The following is a 21,183-nucleotide window of genomic DNA, read 5'->3' on the forward strand; positions in this document are numbered from 1 at the left end:
ATGTCCGTCTGATATCTGTGTTAAACCTCCCCCCCTTCACCTTGAACCTATGACCCCTCGTGAACGTCACCACCGACCTGGGGAAAAGCTTCCCACCGTTCACCCTATCTATGCCTTTCATAATTTTATACACCTCTATTAAGTCTCCCCTCATCCTCCGTCTTTCCAGGGAGAACAACCCCAGTTTACCCAATCTCTCCTCATAACTAAGCCCCTCCATACCAGGTAACATCCTGGTAAACCTCCTCTGTACTCTCTCCAAAGCCTCCACGTCCTTCTGGTAGTGTGGCGACCAGAACTGGACGCAGTATTCCAGATGCGGCCGAACCAATGTTCTACACATCTGCAACATCAGACCCCAACTTTTATACTCTATGCCCCGTCCTATAAAGGCAAGCATGCCATATGCCTTCTTCACCACCTTCTCCACCTGTGACGTCACTTTCAAGGATCTGTGGACTTGTACACCCAGGTCCCTCTGCGTATCTACACCCTTTATGGTTCTGCCATTTATCATATAGCTCCTCCCTACATTATTTCTACCAAAATGCATCACTTCACATTTATCAGGATTGAACTCCATCTGCCATTTCTTTGCCCAAATTTCCAGCCTATCTATATCCTTCTGTAGCTTCTGACAATGCTCCTCACTATCTGCAAGTCCTGCCAATTTTGTGTCGTCCGCAAACTTACTGATCACCCCAGTTATACCTTCTTCCAGATCATTTATATAAATCACAAACAGCAGAGGTCCCAATACAGAGCCCTGCGGAACACCACTAGTCACAGGCCTCCAGCCGGAAAAAGACCCTTCCACTACCACCCTCTGTCTTCTGTGACCAAGCCAGTTCTCCACCCATCTAGCCATCTCCTCCTTTATCCCATGAGATCCAACCTTTTTCACCAGCCTACCATGAGGGACTTTGTCAAACGCTTTACTAAAATCCATATAGACGACATCCACGGCCCTTCCCTCGTCAACCATTTTGGTCACTTCTTCAAAAAACTCCACCAGGTTAGTGAGGCATGACCTCCCTCTCACAAAACCATGCTGACTATCGTTAATGAGTTTATTCCTTTCTAAATGCGCGTACATCCTATCTCTAAGAATCTTCTCCAACAATTTCCCCACCACGGACGTCAAGCTCACCGGCCTATAATTACCCGGGTTATCCTTCCTACCCTTCTTAAATAACGGGACCACATTAGCTATCCTCCAATCCTCTGGGACCTCACTTGCGTCCAGTGACGAGACAAAGATTTGCGTCAGAGGCCCAGCGATTTCATCTCATCGCTGTAGTCCATGTGGTGAAGGTACAATCACTGTACTGTGAGGACACAAGATCCAGGCTTCTGACACAGCAACAACAAAGAATGGCGATACAGTTCAAAATCAGGTTGCTATGTTGCCTGAAGGGGAACTTTCAGGTGGTAGCGTTCCCGTGTGTCTGCTGCCTGTGTCCTTCTAGGGGCTAGGCACTTGTCCAGGGTACAAAGTGCCACCACTCTACCCTGGTGTTGCAGGGAGTGAATGTTTAAAGTGGTGGATCAGGTGCCAATCAAGTGGGCTGTTTTATCCTGAATGGTGTCAAGCTTCTTGCGTGATGTTGGAGCTGCATTCATCCGGGCAAGAAAGGAGTATTCCATCACACTGACTTGTGCCCTATAGATGGTGGACAGGCATTGGGGAGTCAGGAAGTGGGTTACATGCTAAAGGAGTTCCCGGCCTCTCACCTGTCCTTGGTTACAATATTTATGAGGCTGGTCGTGTTCATTTTCTAGACAATGACAATATCATTGATAGAGCAGCTGAAGATGGTTTCATCTAGGACATAATAGTATTCAGTTAGAATGAGCACAAGTTGTTGGCTAAGTCAATGTGTCTATGACACTGGTGCAAGATCAGCAATTTTGCTCGATACAGCTCCAATATATGTTCAAAGCCTCCAGGAGTCCCCTGAAGACTATTTGGTAGGGAATTCTGGACAAGTGTGTAATCCTTTCATGTCCATTGATCTAAAGTACAATTTTGTGAAGGTTACAAACAAGCATAGCAGCCACTCCTTTAGAAAAGTGAATCGAATAAGGTTTTAGAACACAAACCGTGGTATACTAGTACACACACAGATAAGGAATAATCTTTTCATTTATTTATAAATGCTATATAACAAGGCATTGAAGGCGCCACTCAATCAGCTTTACATTATTTACCTGTAATATCTGGTACTTGGAAGCAAAAGATGTATTTTTCTTATTTTTATTTTATCATCTTTTCTCTCCATGCTAGGTCTTCAATTCTGTTTCATACATATTTAAACCCTTGAAGCATGAACCTTGAGCGTGAGAATTGTGAACCTTTTGAAATGCAACTGTAACAATCTCTAGAATGTTACCAACTTGTAAATCTTTCATTGAGTGGGTACCTCAACATATAAATACATACATAGAATGTGACTACATTTGTACAAATATGAAATTTCATTTCGCGCATACAGATATTGCATTTGCATCCATTTCTAATGTGCCCATGCAGAAGAATTAACTAATATAATGCATACAATAAGGTTTATCTGTACTGAGCTGCAATGGATTGTTCAGCACCGGGCATTAGCCATTTTAAGTTCAGACTCGCAATTGATATGCTCATTATAGTTACACCTAGCATAAAATAATTAATTGTTATCTTAAACCTACAATCACCTGGTTTTAAAACCACCCAAAGTACCCAGAAAATCTGGATCTCCATTTTCCGTATGATGGTATGTCAGCATAAAATGGCCAACATTTAGAAAATAGATCCTCATATCAACACTCTTTTTGATCTAAGGCATTGGATTGACCTGGCGAACATAGGGTATTGAGAGTGACAAAGAAGAAGTGGCATTTGTTGGTAATAACTACCAAAACAAAATGCTCATTATTGCACCAACATACAATCCATTATTTCTTAAGTATGAGAAAACAATAGCATAAAGAAGTCTAGCATATTTCCAAACATAGGTAAATCTTTCCAGATACACTATTTTCAAACTCTGCTCCCGTGCAATAGTTTTAAATGTAAGAGGGGCATAAATTACATCATGCACAATACTTTCCACATTCATAACAAAATAAGATGCTGCACTTTAGCAAAGGCTTCAGAGACTAAAAAAAATTCAAAACATGTTACTGTTTATATATTAATAGCACTTTCAATATTTGAGAACAGCTTGAAGGTGGACCTTAGAAAGCTGCAGTTGTTCCACTGAAGGGTGATTTTGGGCTTTAGGAATCAATTGCATGATTGGCCGTTCTCAGCTTGCAACTTGATTTCTTTTTTTCGCAAAGAGAATGTGTCAATCAGTGTGAAGAGTTCAGCAGCAGTGACTGGGAATGGATAGCGCTCCTTGTCCATACCATACTTGTCAACAAGGACCATGTTGAAGTTGGACTGTGAAATCCGAAGCAGCAGCCTGCCAACCAATAAGAAAATGCGTCACAAGAAAAACCTGAACAAGAAAATGAAAGCACAAGCATTCACATATGTCTGCCTTAAACAAAATGAAATACACAACAGGTTTGGTAGGCGGAATAGCTGGATCCTGGAGAAGCAACTTTAAAACTAATACGGCAACAGATTTACTTTTGGTTCTCAGCTGAAGATGCCTGACCTGTATTTGTGGCTTCTTCTATTTTATTTTCTTTTTAAATTTCCAGCACATGCCACGCTTTGCTTTTAAAGCAAAATAGACATGTTTTTGATACAGCGAGGCTGAATTGAGTGTGGGAATTTTTAAAACTCTGTTTTAAGGTCCTCTTTCAGGTAGTTGATGCAGACTCAATGGGCCAAATGACCTCCTGCATTGTAGGGGTTCAATGGTGATGTGAGAAAAACCTTCTTCACACAGCGAGAAGTTCAGATCTGGAATACACCGTCTGGAAGTATGGTGGAGGCAGGTTCAATTCAGGCATTCAATGTTTCAATGTACACAGAAAAGGCAGCGGAATGGCAATAAACCATAATGCTCATTTGGAGAGCCGGTGCATTATCAGGCAGAAGCATTGCATCCCAACAGCCCCTTTAGCACATCCCCTTCAGAATCCTACTGTACACACACTGTTTTGAGGAAGGAAAAGTTTTGCTTCTGCATGGTAGGTTTGTTTAGCATTGTCGCAGGTGAGAGACTGGATGCCAAACACCAGGCAACCAGCCAGTGGAGGGGTGAGAAATGTCAAGAAGTGGTTGAGCTGGTTGTCAGCTGATGGCATATCTGCAGATGATGTCGCCAAGGAAAAGCATGTAGATGAAGAGAACAATGATAGGCTATCTGGGGATTCCAGAGGTAACATTGCAGGAGGAAAAGAAGCAATTTCCAAAGATATGCCGGCTATGACTGGCTAATTAATAGTGGAACCAAGCCGAGGCAGTTGCACTCAGCTGAACAATGAAGGGGACATTAATAACGTAGTCAGCTATTTCAAAGAGATCAAAAAGAATGAGGGAGTGGGATTGGTGATCCAAGGTTCCATGGTCAAAGGTTGCCATTTGTAACATTAGAATTCTTTGATTGGGACCTGTGTTTTTTTTAAGTATTCAAAGCCTTAGTCATTCAACTTACTACGTAACATTTTAAAGTCATCTTTATGTACCATTGTCACAGAATTGTTACGGCACAGAGGAAGCCATTTGATCCATCGTGTCTACACCGGCTCTCCAAATGAGCATTATGGCTTATTGCCATTCCGCTGCCTTTTCTCTGTACATTGAATGCCCTTTTGAATGCCTGAATTGAACCTGCCTCCACCACACTTCCAGACAGTGTATTCCGGATCTGAACTACTCGCTGTGCGAAAAAGGTTTTTCTCACATCACCTTAGAACCCCTACAGTGCAGGAGGCTATTTGGCCCATTGAGTCTGTATCAACTATCTGAAAGAGCATCTTACCCAGGCCCACTACCTCCCCGCCCTGTCCCTGTAACCCCACACATTTTCCATGGTTAATCCACCTAACCTACACATCTTAGGGCACTAAGGTGCAATTTCACATGGCCAAGGTCCCAATACCAATCCCTGGAGAACATCATTACAAACTTTCCTTCAGACCAAAAAATATCCATTGACCATTACTCTCTGCTTTCTATTATTCAGCTAATTTTGTTATTGTCCCTTTTACTCCGTGAGCTATAACCTTTCTCACAAGTCTTGTGTATCAAATGCCTTTTGAAAGTCTATATACACCACATCAACAGCATTACCCTCATCAACCCTGTTAGCGCAAAAGACTCCAGCAAGTTAATTAAGGATGATATCCCACTTAGAAATCCATTATGGTCTTCCTAATCAGCCTACATTTTCCCATGTAACTACTAATTCTATCTTGAATAATTGTTTCTAGAAGCTTGCCCACCTGGTGTTGAACCGATTGGTCTGCAATTGCAGGGTCTACCCTTAAAATCTTTTCTGAACAAGGTCAAAACATTTGCATGTCGCCAGTCCTCTAGCACCTCCTGTGTCTAAATATGCAACTTAATATGACAAGCATCTAAACTCTCTCAGCATTTTGTGAACAACTCATTATTGTCAAAGTAATGATTTATTGAAAATGTTTTTTCTATCTAAGCAATAATTTACTTCAGACGGTACAATAAAAGCAAAGTCCAATTTTGTGATGTTAGGTTGACGGATGAGCTTCGGTGTAGATTAGCGCGGGGTAATGTATTTTGATGGGAAGAAAGGGGATGCTACATGCCGTTTGAGTGGTGGGGGTTTTGGTGAGGTGGAGAAGCAGGTGCCTCTCGGAGTGCACAGGTCACTGGAAGTGGTGACACAAGTTAATAAGGCCATGGAAAAAGCCTTGGGAGAAAGGATGGAATTGGGGAGCGGGATTATCACATTGGGCTCATGTGGAGACTTGGTTGGATTGTACTTGAAATGCTACACATGGTTCTGGTCTCCATATTGTAGAAGATAAGAAAGTCATCAAGCTGATACGGTTAGAGATTTTTTTTTACTAGATCATAACTGTGCAGCTCCTAGGAATCAGCCAGCAGCAGCCCGGAGAGCAGTCTGGGAGCAAGCACTTCACTGGCTCTTGAAGACAAGAGGTGAACAGATGAAATAAGTACATGTGCCCTCTCAGGAGTATACATACCTTCAAAACAGGTAACAAATATGGACAAACACTTTTATTGCAATTAAATAATAGAAAAAGCATTACATTTCTACAATTGTCCAAGAATAAAGCCTGAAGTTTTCTCATGATGCTTCAAACCCTTCCTTAACGTGTGGCATTTCTTAAACACCAAGTCACCACATTGTTTAAATTCTGTGAGAGCCTCAGCCTATACGTCTAGCATTCTTCAGATTAAGCAACTATTTTAAACTTGGCACATAACTTTACTCAAAAAGTACTGAAACAACTTTGCAATTGTGTCTTACCTCAGCTGTAGAACAAGAAACGGTGACAAGAATCTTTCTCTTATTCTTCCTATTATCACGGGGTAAACACCAACTAGTTCTATGACTGTCATGTGTCTCAAGTCAAAGCCACATATAGCTTGCTGCAAAGAATCAAATGATTTAAAGAATCAAACACAAAATACATTTCCAAATTCAAATATGTTTGTGCTCAAAAGTCCATTTTCTCAAGAGGATAGCCTTCCAACATCCTCTCAGGACAACAAGAGGAGTAAGTTACCAAGAGGGGTTAAGTAAATGGGCAGAAATTTGACAGAATATAATGTGGGGGGGGGGTTCCTCTCTCCCTTTCACCTCTTGATTTTCGTACCTTTGGGACATTTTCCAAGTCTTATACAGTGAAAATGGACACAAAATACTTGTTCATCCCCTGCACCATTTCCTTGCTTTCCATTATTAATTTGGAGAGCTACTGCATCATCTTTTCTAGTTTTCTGTCATTTCAAAATGTGAAACACCCTTCAATATTCACGTCCCAGCCTTGGTCACCTTGCAACCATAGGCATTACAGACACATCAAGTCATGCATATTTAAGTCTATCTGTGCTAACAATTAATCCATTTTGTTACGCATGCTGTGTGCATTCAGATATAGAATCTTAAAATCTTTTTACCATATTTGCAATCTCTGGCCTTACCTGTAGATGCAATCTTAAGGTTGTATGCTCTGCTCCTTCATGCCACACTCTGCTTTACATTACCCAAATTGCTATCCTTCCCATTACCTTGTTGCTTCCCTTTGATGTACTGTGACACCACTCATTCGCTATCCAGCCCCCCAAAGCATTGGATTGGATTTTGTCAAGAAGAGATGAGTCGGGAGAGAACATTTTTTTGACCCCATGATCCCTTCTCCGTTCTGGAGGAGCCTATCCACCGTACTTTCATGACGACAAGGTGGTCAAGGGCTAGGGAGAGACTGACCTGCCACCTTCAGACGCTAACAAAGTGGCCATGGAGGCAGGCGGATGTTGAGGCTGATATGCTGGAAGGCAAGCTTCCATTTACTGCGACACTGTCCCACTTGTATTCATGTCTGTCCGGTCCTTTAGCCCTACTCCTATCCCAATTCACCCCATAACCCCTACACACAATATGGATCTTCCATGTCCTGTCATTTTTCCCCATGTCCCATCCATGCCATCTCATAGTTCCCATGCTCTCACATTAGAAGGCAATCTGGAAAAACAAATGTGTGGCCAAATGCTTTACCTGCTTTGTTGATACAGTTGTGAGATGACCTCATTATGAATGCTTAAGTCTGAGCTCTAAGATTTACTATGAACTGAGCTCAGCAGGAGCCTTTTTACACAGTTTGAAGGGGAATGCTACCTTTGTGTGGTTGACAATTTAATCTTGGAATAATCTCATCCTCCTTTCAAGAGTTTTTCCAGTTTATTTAGACAAAATCAAGAGACATGATGTGGATTGGTTACTTCCTCAATTGGGCTTTCACTACCTGTGATTGATTGATTGATTGCTTTGTGAGGAGGGAAGATGTGCAATTTTGTTTAAAAGGAATGTGGAATGTAAAACGATATTTTGGTTCCCGACTCAAGACTAGGATTCCCTCAAGGTTCCCTCCTGTGAATTCTGTGAATCAAATCTCCTAACAAAATGGGTCAAAATTGTGGAGGGGTTCGACTCCTGCAATAGTACCAATGAAGATCAGAGTGCTGCTTGTGGGCTCTTAACTCTCACCCTCATCTCTCGCCAACAAAAATTGGAAAAGAACAGAAAATGGGGCGCAAGTATCCTGGAATTGGGTCCGTCCCAACATTTTTTAAAGGCCTTCCGACTAGTCCTGACTCCACATAAACCTGGGCCATTATCTCCGTTCAAGTCAGGCTACACTGACCTATACAAGAAAGCCAAATACAATCTAAGGAGATCCAACAAAGATGCCAAAAGACAGTACCGGACCAAGCTAGAGTCCCAGTCTAGTCACACCGACACCCGCCGACTTTGGCAAGGTCTGCAAAATGAAGGCATGTAAAATCACCAGCTCCAATGCACCCCTCCCTGATTAGCTTAATGCATTCTATGCCCGTTTTGAGCAAGAGGTCAGCAAGAGCACGCCCTCCACCCTGGAAGAACCTGTATCTGGGGTCACCATTGCAGATGTCAGAGCAGCTTTCTTGAAGGTCAACCCACCAAAGCAACTGGCCCGGATGGGGCACCCAGACATGCACTCAGATCCTGTGCGGATCAGCTGGTGGAGATATTCACAGACATCTTCAACCTCTCTTTACAACAATCTGAGGTCCCTATCTGCTTCAAGAAGACGGCCATCATCCCGGTACCTAAGAAAAACCAAGCAGCGTGCCTTAATGACTATCAGCCGGTGGCTCTGACATCCATCATTATGAAGTGCTCCGAAAGGTTAGTCATGGCACGAATCAATTCCAGCCTCCCGGACTCCCTGGATCCACTACAGTTTGCCGACCGCTGCAACAGGTCCACAGCAGACGCCATTTCCCTTGGCCCTGCACTCAGCCCTGGAACACCTCGATAACAAGGACACCTACATCAGACTCCTATTTATTGACTACAGCTCAGCCTTCAACACAATTATTCCCACGAAACTCATCTCCAAACTCCATGGCCTGGGCCTCGGCACCTCCCTCTGCGACTGGATCCTGAACTTCCTAACTCGCAGACCACAATCAGAAAGGATAGGCAACAACACCTCCTCCATGATCATCCTCAACACCGGTGCCTCACAAGGCTGTGTTCTCAGCCCCCTACTATACTACTTATACATCTATGACTGTACGGTAAAATTCCCCTCCAATTCAATTTTCAAGTTTGCTGACGACACAACCGTAGTGGGTCGGATCTCAAACAATGACGAGACAGAGTACAGGAATGAGATAGAGAATCTGGTGAACTGGTGCAGCAAGAATGATCTCTCCCTCAATGTCAACAAAACGAAGGAGATTGTCATCGACTTCAGGAAGTGTAAAGGAGAACATGCCCCTGTCTACATCAATGGGGACGAAGTAGAAAGGGTCGAGAGCTTCAAGTTTTTAGGTGTTCAGGTCACCAACAACCTGTCCTGGTCCCCCCATGCCGACATTATAGTTAAGAAAATCCACTAACGCCTCTACTTTCTCAGAAGACTAAGGAAATTTGGCATGTCAGCTACGACACTCATCAACTTTTACAGATGCACCATAGAAAGCATTCTTTCTGGTTGTATCACAGCTTGGTATGGCTCCTGCTCTGCCCAAGACCGCAAGGAACTACAAAAGGTCGTGAATGTAGCCAAATCTATCATGCAAACCAGCCTCCCATCCATTGACTCTGTCTACACTTCCCGCTGCCTCGGCAAAACAGCCAGCATAATTAAGGACCCCACGCACCCTGGACATTCTCTCTTCCACCTTCTTCCATCGGGAAAAAGATATAAAAGTCTGAGGTCACGTACCAACTGACTCAAGAACAGCTTCTTCCCTGCAGCTGTCAGACTTTTGAATGGACTTACCTTGCATTAAGTTTATCTCCCTCTACACCCTAGCTATGTCTGTAACACTACATTCTGCACTCTCTCATTTCCTTCTCTATGAACGGTATGTTTTGTCTGTATAGCCCGCAAGAAACAATACTTTTCACTGTATGTTAATACATGTGACAATAATTAATCAAATCAAATCAAATCCGTTTCTTCCTACAGATGCTGCCTGACTGGTATTTTCTGTTTTTATTTTAGATTTCCAAAACCTGCAGTATTTTATTTTTGCAGAGCCTTCTCTGGGAACTCTTCTTCTGTGTACTGTAATTGCTAATATGTGAATAATTGTCATGTGGGTAAGGGACCTGTTAGCAGCTCATCAGTACTTGGTGCACCCGGCTTGCTAACTCTGGTTGGAGTTATTCCAGGAGGCATGACCATGAGATGTCCTCACTAACTGCACCCCAGCAAAAACCAGGTGGGCAGGAAGTTAAAATGACTGCTGCACCTTGACCACACAAATCCTACTGCTGCCCTCCGGGCTGCAATCTTAAACTGGTCTCTGAACAGGAAAGAGGGAGGCCTGTCATTCGGTAGGTGGAGCGCTTTCTAAATTTACAGTTCAGGCTCCATTTATGTCATCAAGGCCCAACTGCAATTTTAACCAAAGACCTGTGTGGAGAAGCCATTGTGGGTTCCAATCCACCTAACCAACACTAAGAGGGGCACCAAAATAGTAAGTTAATGTTGTGTCTTTGTAGGCAAAGAGCAGCACGATATGCTTATCCAAGCCACACAAGGAAACTTGGGACTCCCCTGATCCAAGCTTCCCTTCCCCTGACTGAGAAGCCCTCCTGACTCCTCTGCCAACCATGAGTACAGGAGACTTTTCCTATGGGTTGCCGGAGGCAGATTCTTACTTCCGTCTGTCATTTAGATGGGAAACTAGGCAGCTGGTACCTGCCAGTGAAAATCATCTGAGTCTCACTATGTTAATGCCCAGAAAGTTCACCATCTGTCTCATACCCCATCCACATGACTCCTGGGCCAGAGTTAAAATCTGGGAATACCCTCCTAACAGCACTGTGGGTGTACCTACACCACATAGGCTGCATGGTTCAAGAAGTCAATTCACTGCCATCTTCTCAAGGGCAATTAGGGATGGACAATAAATGTTGGCCTTGTCAGTGCTGCTACATTCCATGAACTAATAAATAAATATTAAAATTCATGTTTCAAAGTCCAACACTACAGTATGCAAAGGTCCACCTAGAAGTGATTATGTCTCCCTTTCGCTCTTAAACCCTGTAACAAATCCTTGTAGATGATTTACACTAATGAGTAGTGACCCATATGTCTCGAAGGGGTTAAAGAGTTCACATGCTAAATCTTACCTCATCTCTGCCTCAGGCTTGAAATGTGTTGAACCACTGCTCCACAGCAGTGTACCCTTCCATAAATATCTAATGAGCTTACATATGCCAACACTGTATTACATCAGTATAAAAAAAGGGCATTATTTTTCTGTTTTGGCTAAGAGCAAAGTTAAACTTTAAATTGTAAAGAGTTTTACTGGACCATTAATTATTAAATGTTGCCAGTTTATTTGTTTCTACTTCTAATGTTTGATTGTAATCTCTAATTTCTGAAAATGAAATGTGGGGAAAAAAAGTGAAAAATACAAATAGTCATCTTCCTCCTCATCACTTTTCATTGTATTTTGCTTCCTGCTCATTGATCTCTTGTCCTGCAAATGCATCCCAACACACAGAATTGACTGTCTCCCAGTATGTGCTAGTTTTCTCCATTATAGGCCTCTCTTATCACCTTTGATCACACCTTTAGTTGCCCTTCTAGTATTAGACAGATAGGTAACTACTACTCATCAGTGGAAGAGTACAAATTTGGTTGGCAAGAATGAACAGAGGCTGCAAGAACAGAAAAACTAAAATTTATTCTCAGCTAACAGAATTCTTTGTCAAGACCAGCAGTGCCAACACTTTCTTCTCCTGACCTCTGAGGTTACTACTCTTGAAACAAGAAGCTCACCAACAGATCATGCTGTCAAATACATCCCACATAATCCCCTTTCTGACTAAAACTTAAAAACTATATTTCAACTCATTCTTTTTTTAAATTTCTAGCCTAACATTCTTAAGTTATTCATTTTTACGCAGGTATGAACAAGAACAGGACATTTGGACCATGAAGCTCATTCCAAACCAAGTCCAAGTAAAAGTTTTCTATCTTCAAGATACATCCCCTCCTTCCCACCCACCCTTTACTACCTCCTCTCAGGAACTCCAATTTCTTTAACCAGCTGTCTTTTACCTCAAAAGTCCATTCCACATATCCATTCTCCTGTCGGGACGAAAATGTTCCTTTCTCATCTCTTGAACTTTGTTTATTTTTTTAATTATAAATCTATACTCATCGCTCAAGTTTCATTATTTTCAAGATATGTATCATGTGTCCTGAAGATTTTTTTTCCTCCAGCAAGGTCAATTGAATCTTTCTTCACATTTTAATTCTCTTCCAGGAACCTTTTGCAGTAAATCTATATCCCTTTTTAGGGTAGATAACCACACCACACGGGCTATGGCAGGTAGTTCAAGGGTTGGTTCCCCACCACCTTCACCAGGGCAATTAGGAATGGGCAATAAAAGTGCTGGTCGAGCCAACGATAGCCACATCCCGTGGAAGAATAAAAAAGTAGGGTACCTAAACAGCATGTCATAATTCTAGGCTTGGCCTCCTCAAATTTGCTCTCTGTATCTGTCCTGCTTCAGTATATATTTGGTAACCCTGGATGGAAATTCCCCCATGTAGAGTTATACAGTTTCATTTATACTAAGTAACATAGGCAGCAATTACTGTCACTTGGATTTCGTAAAACAAATCAAAGACAGAATAGTGCTGGTGCCCAGAACAGAATATGTAGCAAAACGTTAAAAAATCATTGTGTGTCTCGTGCCTAATGATTACTGACATACACTCTGAATGCATTTGCACATTTCATTAATATTGCAATAAGAACATATTGTCAGTGGTCAAATGAACTCAAGTATTCCTTGCTGCATCTGTGGTACTGTAATGTGTAAAGATGATAAAAGTGCAAACATGGAGGGCACCACTTTAAAGATTTACTTTCTCAATGGAACAAGCCAATTTCACAAGAACAAAGTTGTGACGTGAGGGGAGAGGGGAAGTAGCAGGTTAAAAACGTAATTAAATCTTAGCTTGTTTGCCAAACATATGTATTTACACAAATTGAAAAATGTTGAGGTGGATTTTCAAGCAAGCAATTGAAAACATTGATAAAATCAATGTCAAATGTCGAAAGTCCAGTGTTGATGATGGGTGGTACACAGGAGAAACATGCACTGATACAGTAACAGTTTCTCCAAATGGTGGGACAATGGTTCAGGCCAGTGGAGGTCAAGATAGTGAGTCCCTGATGTCAGCCTATACCATGGATTTGTGGGATACACACAAAATGTTCAATGGCTGCTTACAGGACAGCATTAGTCAAAAACTGGAAACATGGTATGTAGCATTGGGGGTGCGTAAAATGGAAGAAACAAAATAACCAGTTACATAAATTGAGCCAAAAGGTTCCTCCCGGCCAGAGGCCATACTTTTATGGTATTTTTAGTCACTGTGTTAGTTCTGACATTGCTGGTTTTAGGAGAACGTTACCTGAATTATTCCTAGCTGGAAACGGTAGTAGTGATTGGCACCAGAAGGAGTAGATATGATCAGCAATCGGCGCTTCTCATAGAACTGTTCCAAAAGTGCTGTTGCCGTAGTAACACCCACATTAATATTCATGGCTAAAATGTCAAGAGGAACCAAACATACAGATTTTAAAGGTGAATTACAAAAACAACCCACCTGTTGCATGAGTTTGTATATTAGCATCAGTGTAAGGCATGATACGGAAAATAAACATTAAGCATTTGTGATGGGGTACCTTATCTTATGGAGTGCCATAGACCTCGCTCAAGGCAGACCAAGTTCAGGAGGCTGGGGGAAGTGGGGATGGGGGGGGATCAGGGTGTCATTGCCAATGGAGGTAGGGGGCCTTTGGTGACCTCACACCTGTGAGTTGGGGGTTAGGTCTCTGACTGGGTAGGGATGGGGCGGGTTGGGTCACCCTGTTGCCTGTATGGGGGTGGGGGGGCAGGAGAGATCCATTCATTCAGGGGTTGGGGTGGGAGGCGGGTTGGTAGCCCTTCGATGGTGAGGGTTTGTGGGTGCAGCTCTTGTCAGCAGAGGGGATCGCCATCTCCATTTGGGGGGGGGGGGGGGGGGGGGGTGGGCACCCTTTAAAGATGGCACCTCGGTCTCTGTGAAGGTGGGTTTGCTAGTGTGTTCCCTGTTTTGAATATTTTTAACTCCAAAATGTGGTTCAATACCACGTGGCAAATGCTGCCAGTGTGAAACACTCCGTTTCCTGCTGGTGGCAGCACTTAGTTTTCCTCACGAAGAATTGCAGCCATAATTTTACATGAAAGTATCCCTTGGTGCCTCAACTACCTACATTTATCTGAGCTCTGAGACATCCCTTTTCCCAGACAACATCCAACATTAAGTAACAATGAGCTAAACACAGCAAATAATTACCTCAACCAGGTTAAAGTGGCCATGTCGGGGAAATGGTTTTCTGGTTCAGCGACGCAGGAAAATGGCTGCTTCTCTCGGGAGGCTATACCTGCAATTTGCTGCAGTTCTGATGCTAGCTGTCTCTCTCCCTTTTCTTCTTTGTGTTCTACAATTATACCATTTTTTCCCCCTTTTGGCAGGTATGTGTCAATCTCCTTATCCCTCCACTTTGAAGTTACCACTTTTACAGCCCCATTGTTTTCTCTAGTTATATATGTAAAAGACTTGTCTTTCATGATAGGCGAATTCGTATCTCATCATTTCTCCATCTGCCTGCCTCTGATCAACTTCCTGTCTTACTTTGTTTTTTTTTTATCTTAGTTTTCCCCTAATCTTAATGATTCTTCTCTCCATTAATTTCACCTGCACTTGTCCACCAAGCTATATGTCATTTTGAAGTCCTACACTATCCTCTTCATGCTTTACCATAGTTGGAAGTTTTGTATCTCCTGCAAATTTACGCCAAGCTATAGGCCATTTGTATATCTGAAAAAACAGGAATCTTAATACTGATCACTGGGGAACTCCACTATAAATCCTCCTCCAGTCCAAAAGAGTGTTCACCACTATTCTTTGTTTTCTGTCAATTTTGTACCAATGTTGCTACTGTCCCTTTTATTCCATTAGCTCTAATTTTGCTCACAAGTCTGTTGTGCGGCACCTTATCAAATGCCTTTTTAAAATTCATGTACACATCAACTGTAAGTTAATTAAACACAATTTATCTTTAAACAAATCCGTGATAGTTTTCCTTAATTAACCCACATTTGCAAAGTGACTATTAATTTTGTTCTGAATTATCCTTTTTAAGAGCTCCCTCACCATCAAGGTTAAACTGACTGGCCTGTTGTTGCTGGGCTTATTTTTACATCCCGTTTTGAACGAGGAGTGTAACATGTACAATTCTCCAGTAGGAGATCTCCCAAAGGAACTTAAAACAATTTAACCATTTTTGAAAATCAAAATATATAAACCTTCAGCTGTTTTAGCAAAATTGTACAAAGCAAGCATGCAAGAACCTTGAAGTTAAAATGATGCGTTTGCTCAAAATATAAATCTGGAATTTTACATTAGCTCTTAAGCCTATTTCCTTCCTCTCTGAAGCAAACATTGGGCTGGATTTTGCAGAGCACCATGTTCCCCACCCCCCACCCCCAAACTAAAATGGCAGTAGGGAGCCTGTCCACAAAAAAGGCAGCTGCACTATAACCATTTTACGCATGAACAGTTGTTAATTGTCCCTGAGCAAGACTTAGAACATAAGAACATAAGAAATAGGAGCAGGAGTAGGCCATCTAGCCCCTCAAGCCTGCCCCGCCATTCAATAAGATCATGGCTGATCTGAAGTGGATCAGTTCCACTTACCCGCCTGATCCCTATAACCTCTAATTCCCTTACCGATCAGGAATCCATATATCCGTGATTTAAACATATTCAACGAGGTAGCCTCCACCACTTCAGTGGGCAGAGAATTCCAGAGATTCACCACCCTCTGAGAGAAGAAGTTCCTCCTCGACTCTGTCCTAAACTGACCCCCCTTTATTTTGAGGCTGTGCCCTCTAGTTCTGGTTTCCTTTCTAAGTGGAAAGAATCTCTCCACCTCTACCCTATCCGGCCCCTTCATTATCTTATAGGTCTCTATAAGATCCCCCCCTCAGCCTTCTAAATTCCAACGAGTACAAACCCAATCTGCTCAGTCTCTCCTCATAATCAACACCCCTCATCTCTGGTATCAACTTGGTGAACCTTCTCTGCACTCCCTCCAAGGCCAATATATCCTTCCGCAAATAAGGGGACCAATACGGCACACAGTATTCCAGCTGCGGCCTCACCAATGCCCTGTACAGATGCAGCAAGACATCTCTGCTTTTATATTCTATCCCCCTTGCGATATAGGCCAACATCCCATTTGCCTTCTTGATCACCTGTTGCACCTGCAGACTGGGTTTTTGCGTCTCATGCACAAGGACCCCCAGGTCCCTTTGCACAGTAGCATGTTGTAATTTTTTTCCATTTAGATAATAATTCAATTTGCTATTATTTCCTCCAAAGTGAATAACCTCGCATTTGTCAACGTTATACTCCATCTGCCAGATCCTCGCCCACTCACACAGCCTGTCCAAATCTCTCTGCAGACCTTCTACGCCCTCCACATGATTCACTTTTCCACTTATCTTTGTGTCATCTGCAAACTTTGTTACCCTACACTCAGTGCCCTCCTCCAGATCGTCTATATAAATGGTAAATAGTTGAGGCCCCAGTACCGATCCCTGCGGCACGCCACTAGTCACCATCTGCCAACCAGAAAAGCACCCATTTATTCCGACTCTCTGCTTCCTGTCGGATAGCCAATCCCCAATCCACGCTAACGCCCTACCCCCAACTCCGTGTGACCCATTCTTCTTCAGCAACCTTTTGTGAAGCACCTTATCAAACGCCTTTTGGAAATCCAAAAACACCGCATCCACCGGTTCCCCTCCGTCAACCGCATTAGTCACATCTTCATAAAAATCCAACAAGTTCGTCAAGCACAACTTTCCCCTCATAAATCCATGCTGCGTCTGCTTAATTGAACCTTTCTTATCCAGATGGCCTGCTATTTCTTCTTTAATGATGGATTCCAGCATTTTCCCAACTACAGACGTTAAGCTAACCGGCCTGTAGTTACCCGCCTTTTATCTATTTCCTTTTTTAAACAGCGGCATAACATTAGCCATTTTCCAATCCGCCGGCACTACTCTAGAATCCAACGTATTTTGATAAATAACCACTAACGCATCCGCTATTACCTCTGACATTTCTTTCAGTACCCTGGGATGCATTCCATCCGGGCCCGGGGACTTGTCCACCTTCAGTCCCGTTAGTCTACCAAGCACTGCCTCCCTGGTAACATTAATTGTATTGAGTACCTCTCCTCCTACCAACCCTCTATCGTTAATATTCGGTAAACTATTTGTGTCTTCCACCGTGAAGACCGACACAAAAAACTTATTTAAAGTTTCAGCCATTTCCCACTATTAAATCCCCCCTCTCGTCCTCCAAGGGTCCAACATTCACTCTTGCCACTCTATTCCTTTTTATATATTTGTAAAAGCTTTTACTATCATTTTTTATATTTAAGCTAGCCTAGCTTCATAACCTATCTTTCCTTTCTTTATCGCTTTTTTAGTCGTTCTTTGTTGTTTCTTAAAGTTTTCCCAATCTTCCAATTCTCCACTATTTTTGGCCACTCTGTATGCATCGGTCTTTAATTTAATACCCTCCTTAATTTCCTTCGTTATCCACGGCTAGTTATCCCTTTTCTTACAGTCCTTCTTTTTCACCGGAATACATTGTTGCTGAGTACTGAAAAGGATCTCCTTAAAAATCCTCCACTGTTCCTCAGCTGTCCTACCTACCAGTCTGCTCTCCCAGTCCACCTTAGCCAATTCAGCCCTCATCCCACTCCCATCTGGAGAGGAAGTTCTAACTGTACCAGCAGGTTCATTCTGTGGCCATTGCTAGGATTACAACCATAACCTGAAGAGGGTGAGGTTATGGAAGCCAGAGTGAGGGTAAATCCAGGGTATCAGCTGGAGCTGGCTGGCACGCCTGAGCAAGTGAGTGAGGGGAGGGAACCATGTTTGAGAGGTCGGGGGCGATGGGGGGGTTTAAATGGCATGGATGTCTGCAATGCGTACAGAGAACCCCCAAATGAGGATCTCCCTGTATCTTGCTTGACACCAGTTAACCCAGTAAAAGGCAAATTACTGTAGAATCTGAAGCAAAAACAGAAATTGCTGGAAAATCTCAGCAGGTGTGACAGCATCTGGGGAGCGAGAATAGAGCCAATGTTCTTTTTCTTAGGGTGGAAGAGTCAATTACTAGGGGGCATAGGTTTAAGGTGTGAGGAGCAAGGTTTAAAGGAGATGTACGAAGCAAGGTTTTTTATGCAGAGGCTGGTGGGTGCCTGGAACTCACTGCCAGGGGAGGCAGTGGGAGCAGATACGATAGTGACTTTTAAGGGGCATCTGGACAAATACATGAATAGGATGGGAATAGAGGGATATGGTTCCAGTAAGAGTAAGGAGTTTTAGTTCAGACGGGCAGCATGGTCGGTGCAGGCTTGGAGGGCCAAAGGGCATGTTCCTGTGCTGCAATTTTCTTTGTTTTAAATCAGGATGATCCTTCATCAGAGCTTTTCCACCACTTTGTTTTTGTTAACCGAGTAAAAGATGCTGGGCTACCCACTTGGCCTCCCACTTCCGCTGGTAAAATAATGGCACAGCAGGGTGACACTCTTAAGTGGCCATTAATTGAGCATTTGACGGCCTCAATAACCTTTCTTTCAAACACGCCATCAGAGGACTGTAAACTCAGCCCATTAGGATTATCGTGGTTTGTGAAAGTTCATCTGAATAAAGCTAGTGAATATGCAGGGCATTATAAAAACTCAGAAGTCCTGTTGCAACATGACGTGAGTCTTCATTCACGAAGGAAATAGAAATGCAAGATCTTTCTTTCTAATCCTGATGCATTGTACAGTCTGCACACACTCAGTCTACAGAGATATCCAGGGAAAGTGAGGCACAGAATGATAACTGTAAGGTAAATACTGACTGCAAGTCCAGGCTTCTGACATTCCAAATCCTAATAAAGAAAGCTCAAAGATTGCTTATTAAAAATGAAATGTTATGGTTAAATTTAATCACTTGCTGCCCTGACCAACACCACCAAAAATAGATGAACAGGTAATTCTGTCTGCAAGTCCTGCCTGTAAATACATTGGCTGTCATACCACTGAAATAGACTGAGGATACTTCAAAAAGAATTCATTGGGACAGCCCTTGGCAACACAAGTCATTACTTCAAAGCAAGTTCTTTCTCTTCTTTTTTGCGAAAGATGTCAGTATCCGAGAAACCATACTTTGAAACATTTAGAGTTTCGAGTTTTTAGAAAAATTACAGCAAGAAGAATAGGAAAACTCTTAGAACAATGACTTGATTACGAATGTTAGTCAAAACAGTATTATATCAGAGCATTATGATCAGATTTTAATATATGGCTGATGGATTAGCCGCGATAAAAGTCAAAGGCTGTGTCATTTTATAAGTACAGAAGCATCATGCCATGTTATGTACAATGTTTTATTTGAACTCTTAATGCCTGGTGGCGTATTCCTTTAATGTACAATATAATTGTAACAAACGTTTGGATCAACTGTCAAAGAGAGATATTGCTCTCTTTTTTAAAGTATAAATAGTGTTTAGGAAATACAAGCTCAAAGATCTTGTTTGGTGAAGAAACTCTGAAGATTGGAATGGGGTTAGGTTTAATTAACAGCTTATAAGCACATACAAGATTGTTTTGCAGTGTATTGTATATCTAGGCAGTAAAAGTATACATGTAAATGTACGCGCACACACAATTATATATATAAATATGTATATATGTACATACACACACATGAACAGAGAACTAGTTACAATGGTGATATTTACAAGAATTTTAATAGTGTAAAATGTATCTCTCAAACACACTTACGTGCACAGACTGGTGCAGCCACTGACCACATACTGTTGTACTGGCAAACGCTTGCTTTGCTTCCTCGCAATTCATAGCCACCCATGCAAGAAAATTCACAGGTTGCCCCATAGTTATCCCCATCACTGGAGCATTTAATTGAACCATTGTCTGGTGGAGAGAGCTTCCCACAGCGTCGAACTGGTAACAAATATAATTCAAAGCACAGTTCTCATAGAAATAAATACATTGCTTTTTGCTGTTTTTAGAATCTACTGAATACAAAATAATTGTGTGAATAACCTATTTGCAGTAATTTAACCTCTGTAAATAAAATTGTGCTGCATTAACGATGTAAATATGTTTTGCCATGACTTAATTCATAGACCTCTGCGTCTCAGTTTTGAACACAGTAAGAAGTTTAACAACACCAGGTTAAAGTCCAACAGGTTTATTTGGTAGCAAAAGCCACACAAGCTTTCGAGGCTCTGAGCCCCTTCTTCAGGTGAGTGGGAATTCTGTTCACAAACAGAACTTATAAGACACAGACTCAATTTACATGAATAATGGTTGGAATGCGAATACTTACAACTAATCCAGTCTTTAAGAAACAAAACAATGGGAGTGGAGAGAGCATCAAGACAGGCTAAAAAGATGTGTATTGTCTCCAGACAAGACAGCCAGTGAAACTCTGCAGGTCCACGCAACTGTGGGAGTTACAAATAGTGTGACATAAATTCTGATTCTAGGATCGCATGATAAAGACTCAGGAGGAAAAAAGCAGAAATATTTATGTGAAATAGTGTGACATAAACCCAATATCCCGGTTTATGTCACACTATTTATGTTTATGTCACACTATTTCACATAAATATTTCTGCTTTTTTCCTCCTGAGTCTTTATCATGCGATCCTAGAATCAGAATTTATGTCACACTATTTGTAACTCCCACAGTTGCGTGGACCTGCAGAGTTTCACTGGCTGTCTTGTCTGGAGACAATACACATCTTTTTAGCCTGTCTTGATGCTCTCTCCACTCCCATTGTTTTGTTTCTTAAAGACTGGATTAGTTGTAAGTATTCGCATTCCAACCATTATTCATG

The 21,183-nt window shown here is 42.2% G+C and overlaps 1 protein-coding gene across 4 annotated transcripts in view; it reads right to left on the reverse strand.

The window, feature by feature from the left end:
* Positions 1-2,128: 2,128 nt before the first annotated feature.
* Positions 2,129-21,183, reverse strand: part of srpx (sushi-repeat containing protein X-linked) — a 72,398-nt gene continuing 53,343 nt past the window's right edge. For 3 of the 4 annotated variants that reach the window (XM_078232560.1, XM_078232558.1, XM_078232557.1), the window contains 4 exons: positions 20,102-20,281; positions 13,612-13,745; positions 6,420-6,541; positions 2,129-3,452 (listed from right to left, as the gene is read on the reverse strand). In XM_078232560.1, coding sequence (XP_078088686.1) covers positions 3,272-3,452; positions 6,420-6,541; positions 13,612-13,745; positions 20,102-20,281 — 617 coding nt within the window. In that variant the 3' untranslated portion in view covers positions 2,129-3,271. The remainder of the gene's footprint in view (positions 3,453-6,419; positions 6,542-13,611; positions 13,746-20,101; positions 20,282-21,183) is intronic. The other variant, XM_078232559.1, reaches the window with a different exon arrangement.

The sequence above is a fragment of the Mustelus asterias genome, chromosome 17, assembly GCF_964213995.1.
Source record: "Mustelus asterias chromosome 17, sMusAst1.hap1.1, whole genome shotgun sequence".
In the NCBI taxonomy this organism is placed as follows: domain Eukaryota; kingdom Metazoa; phylum Chordata; class Chondrichthyes; order Carcharhiniformes; family Triakidae; genus Mustelus; species Mustelus asterias.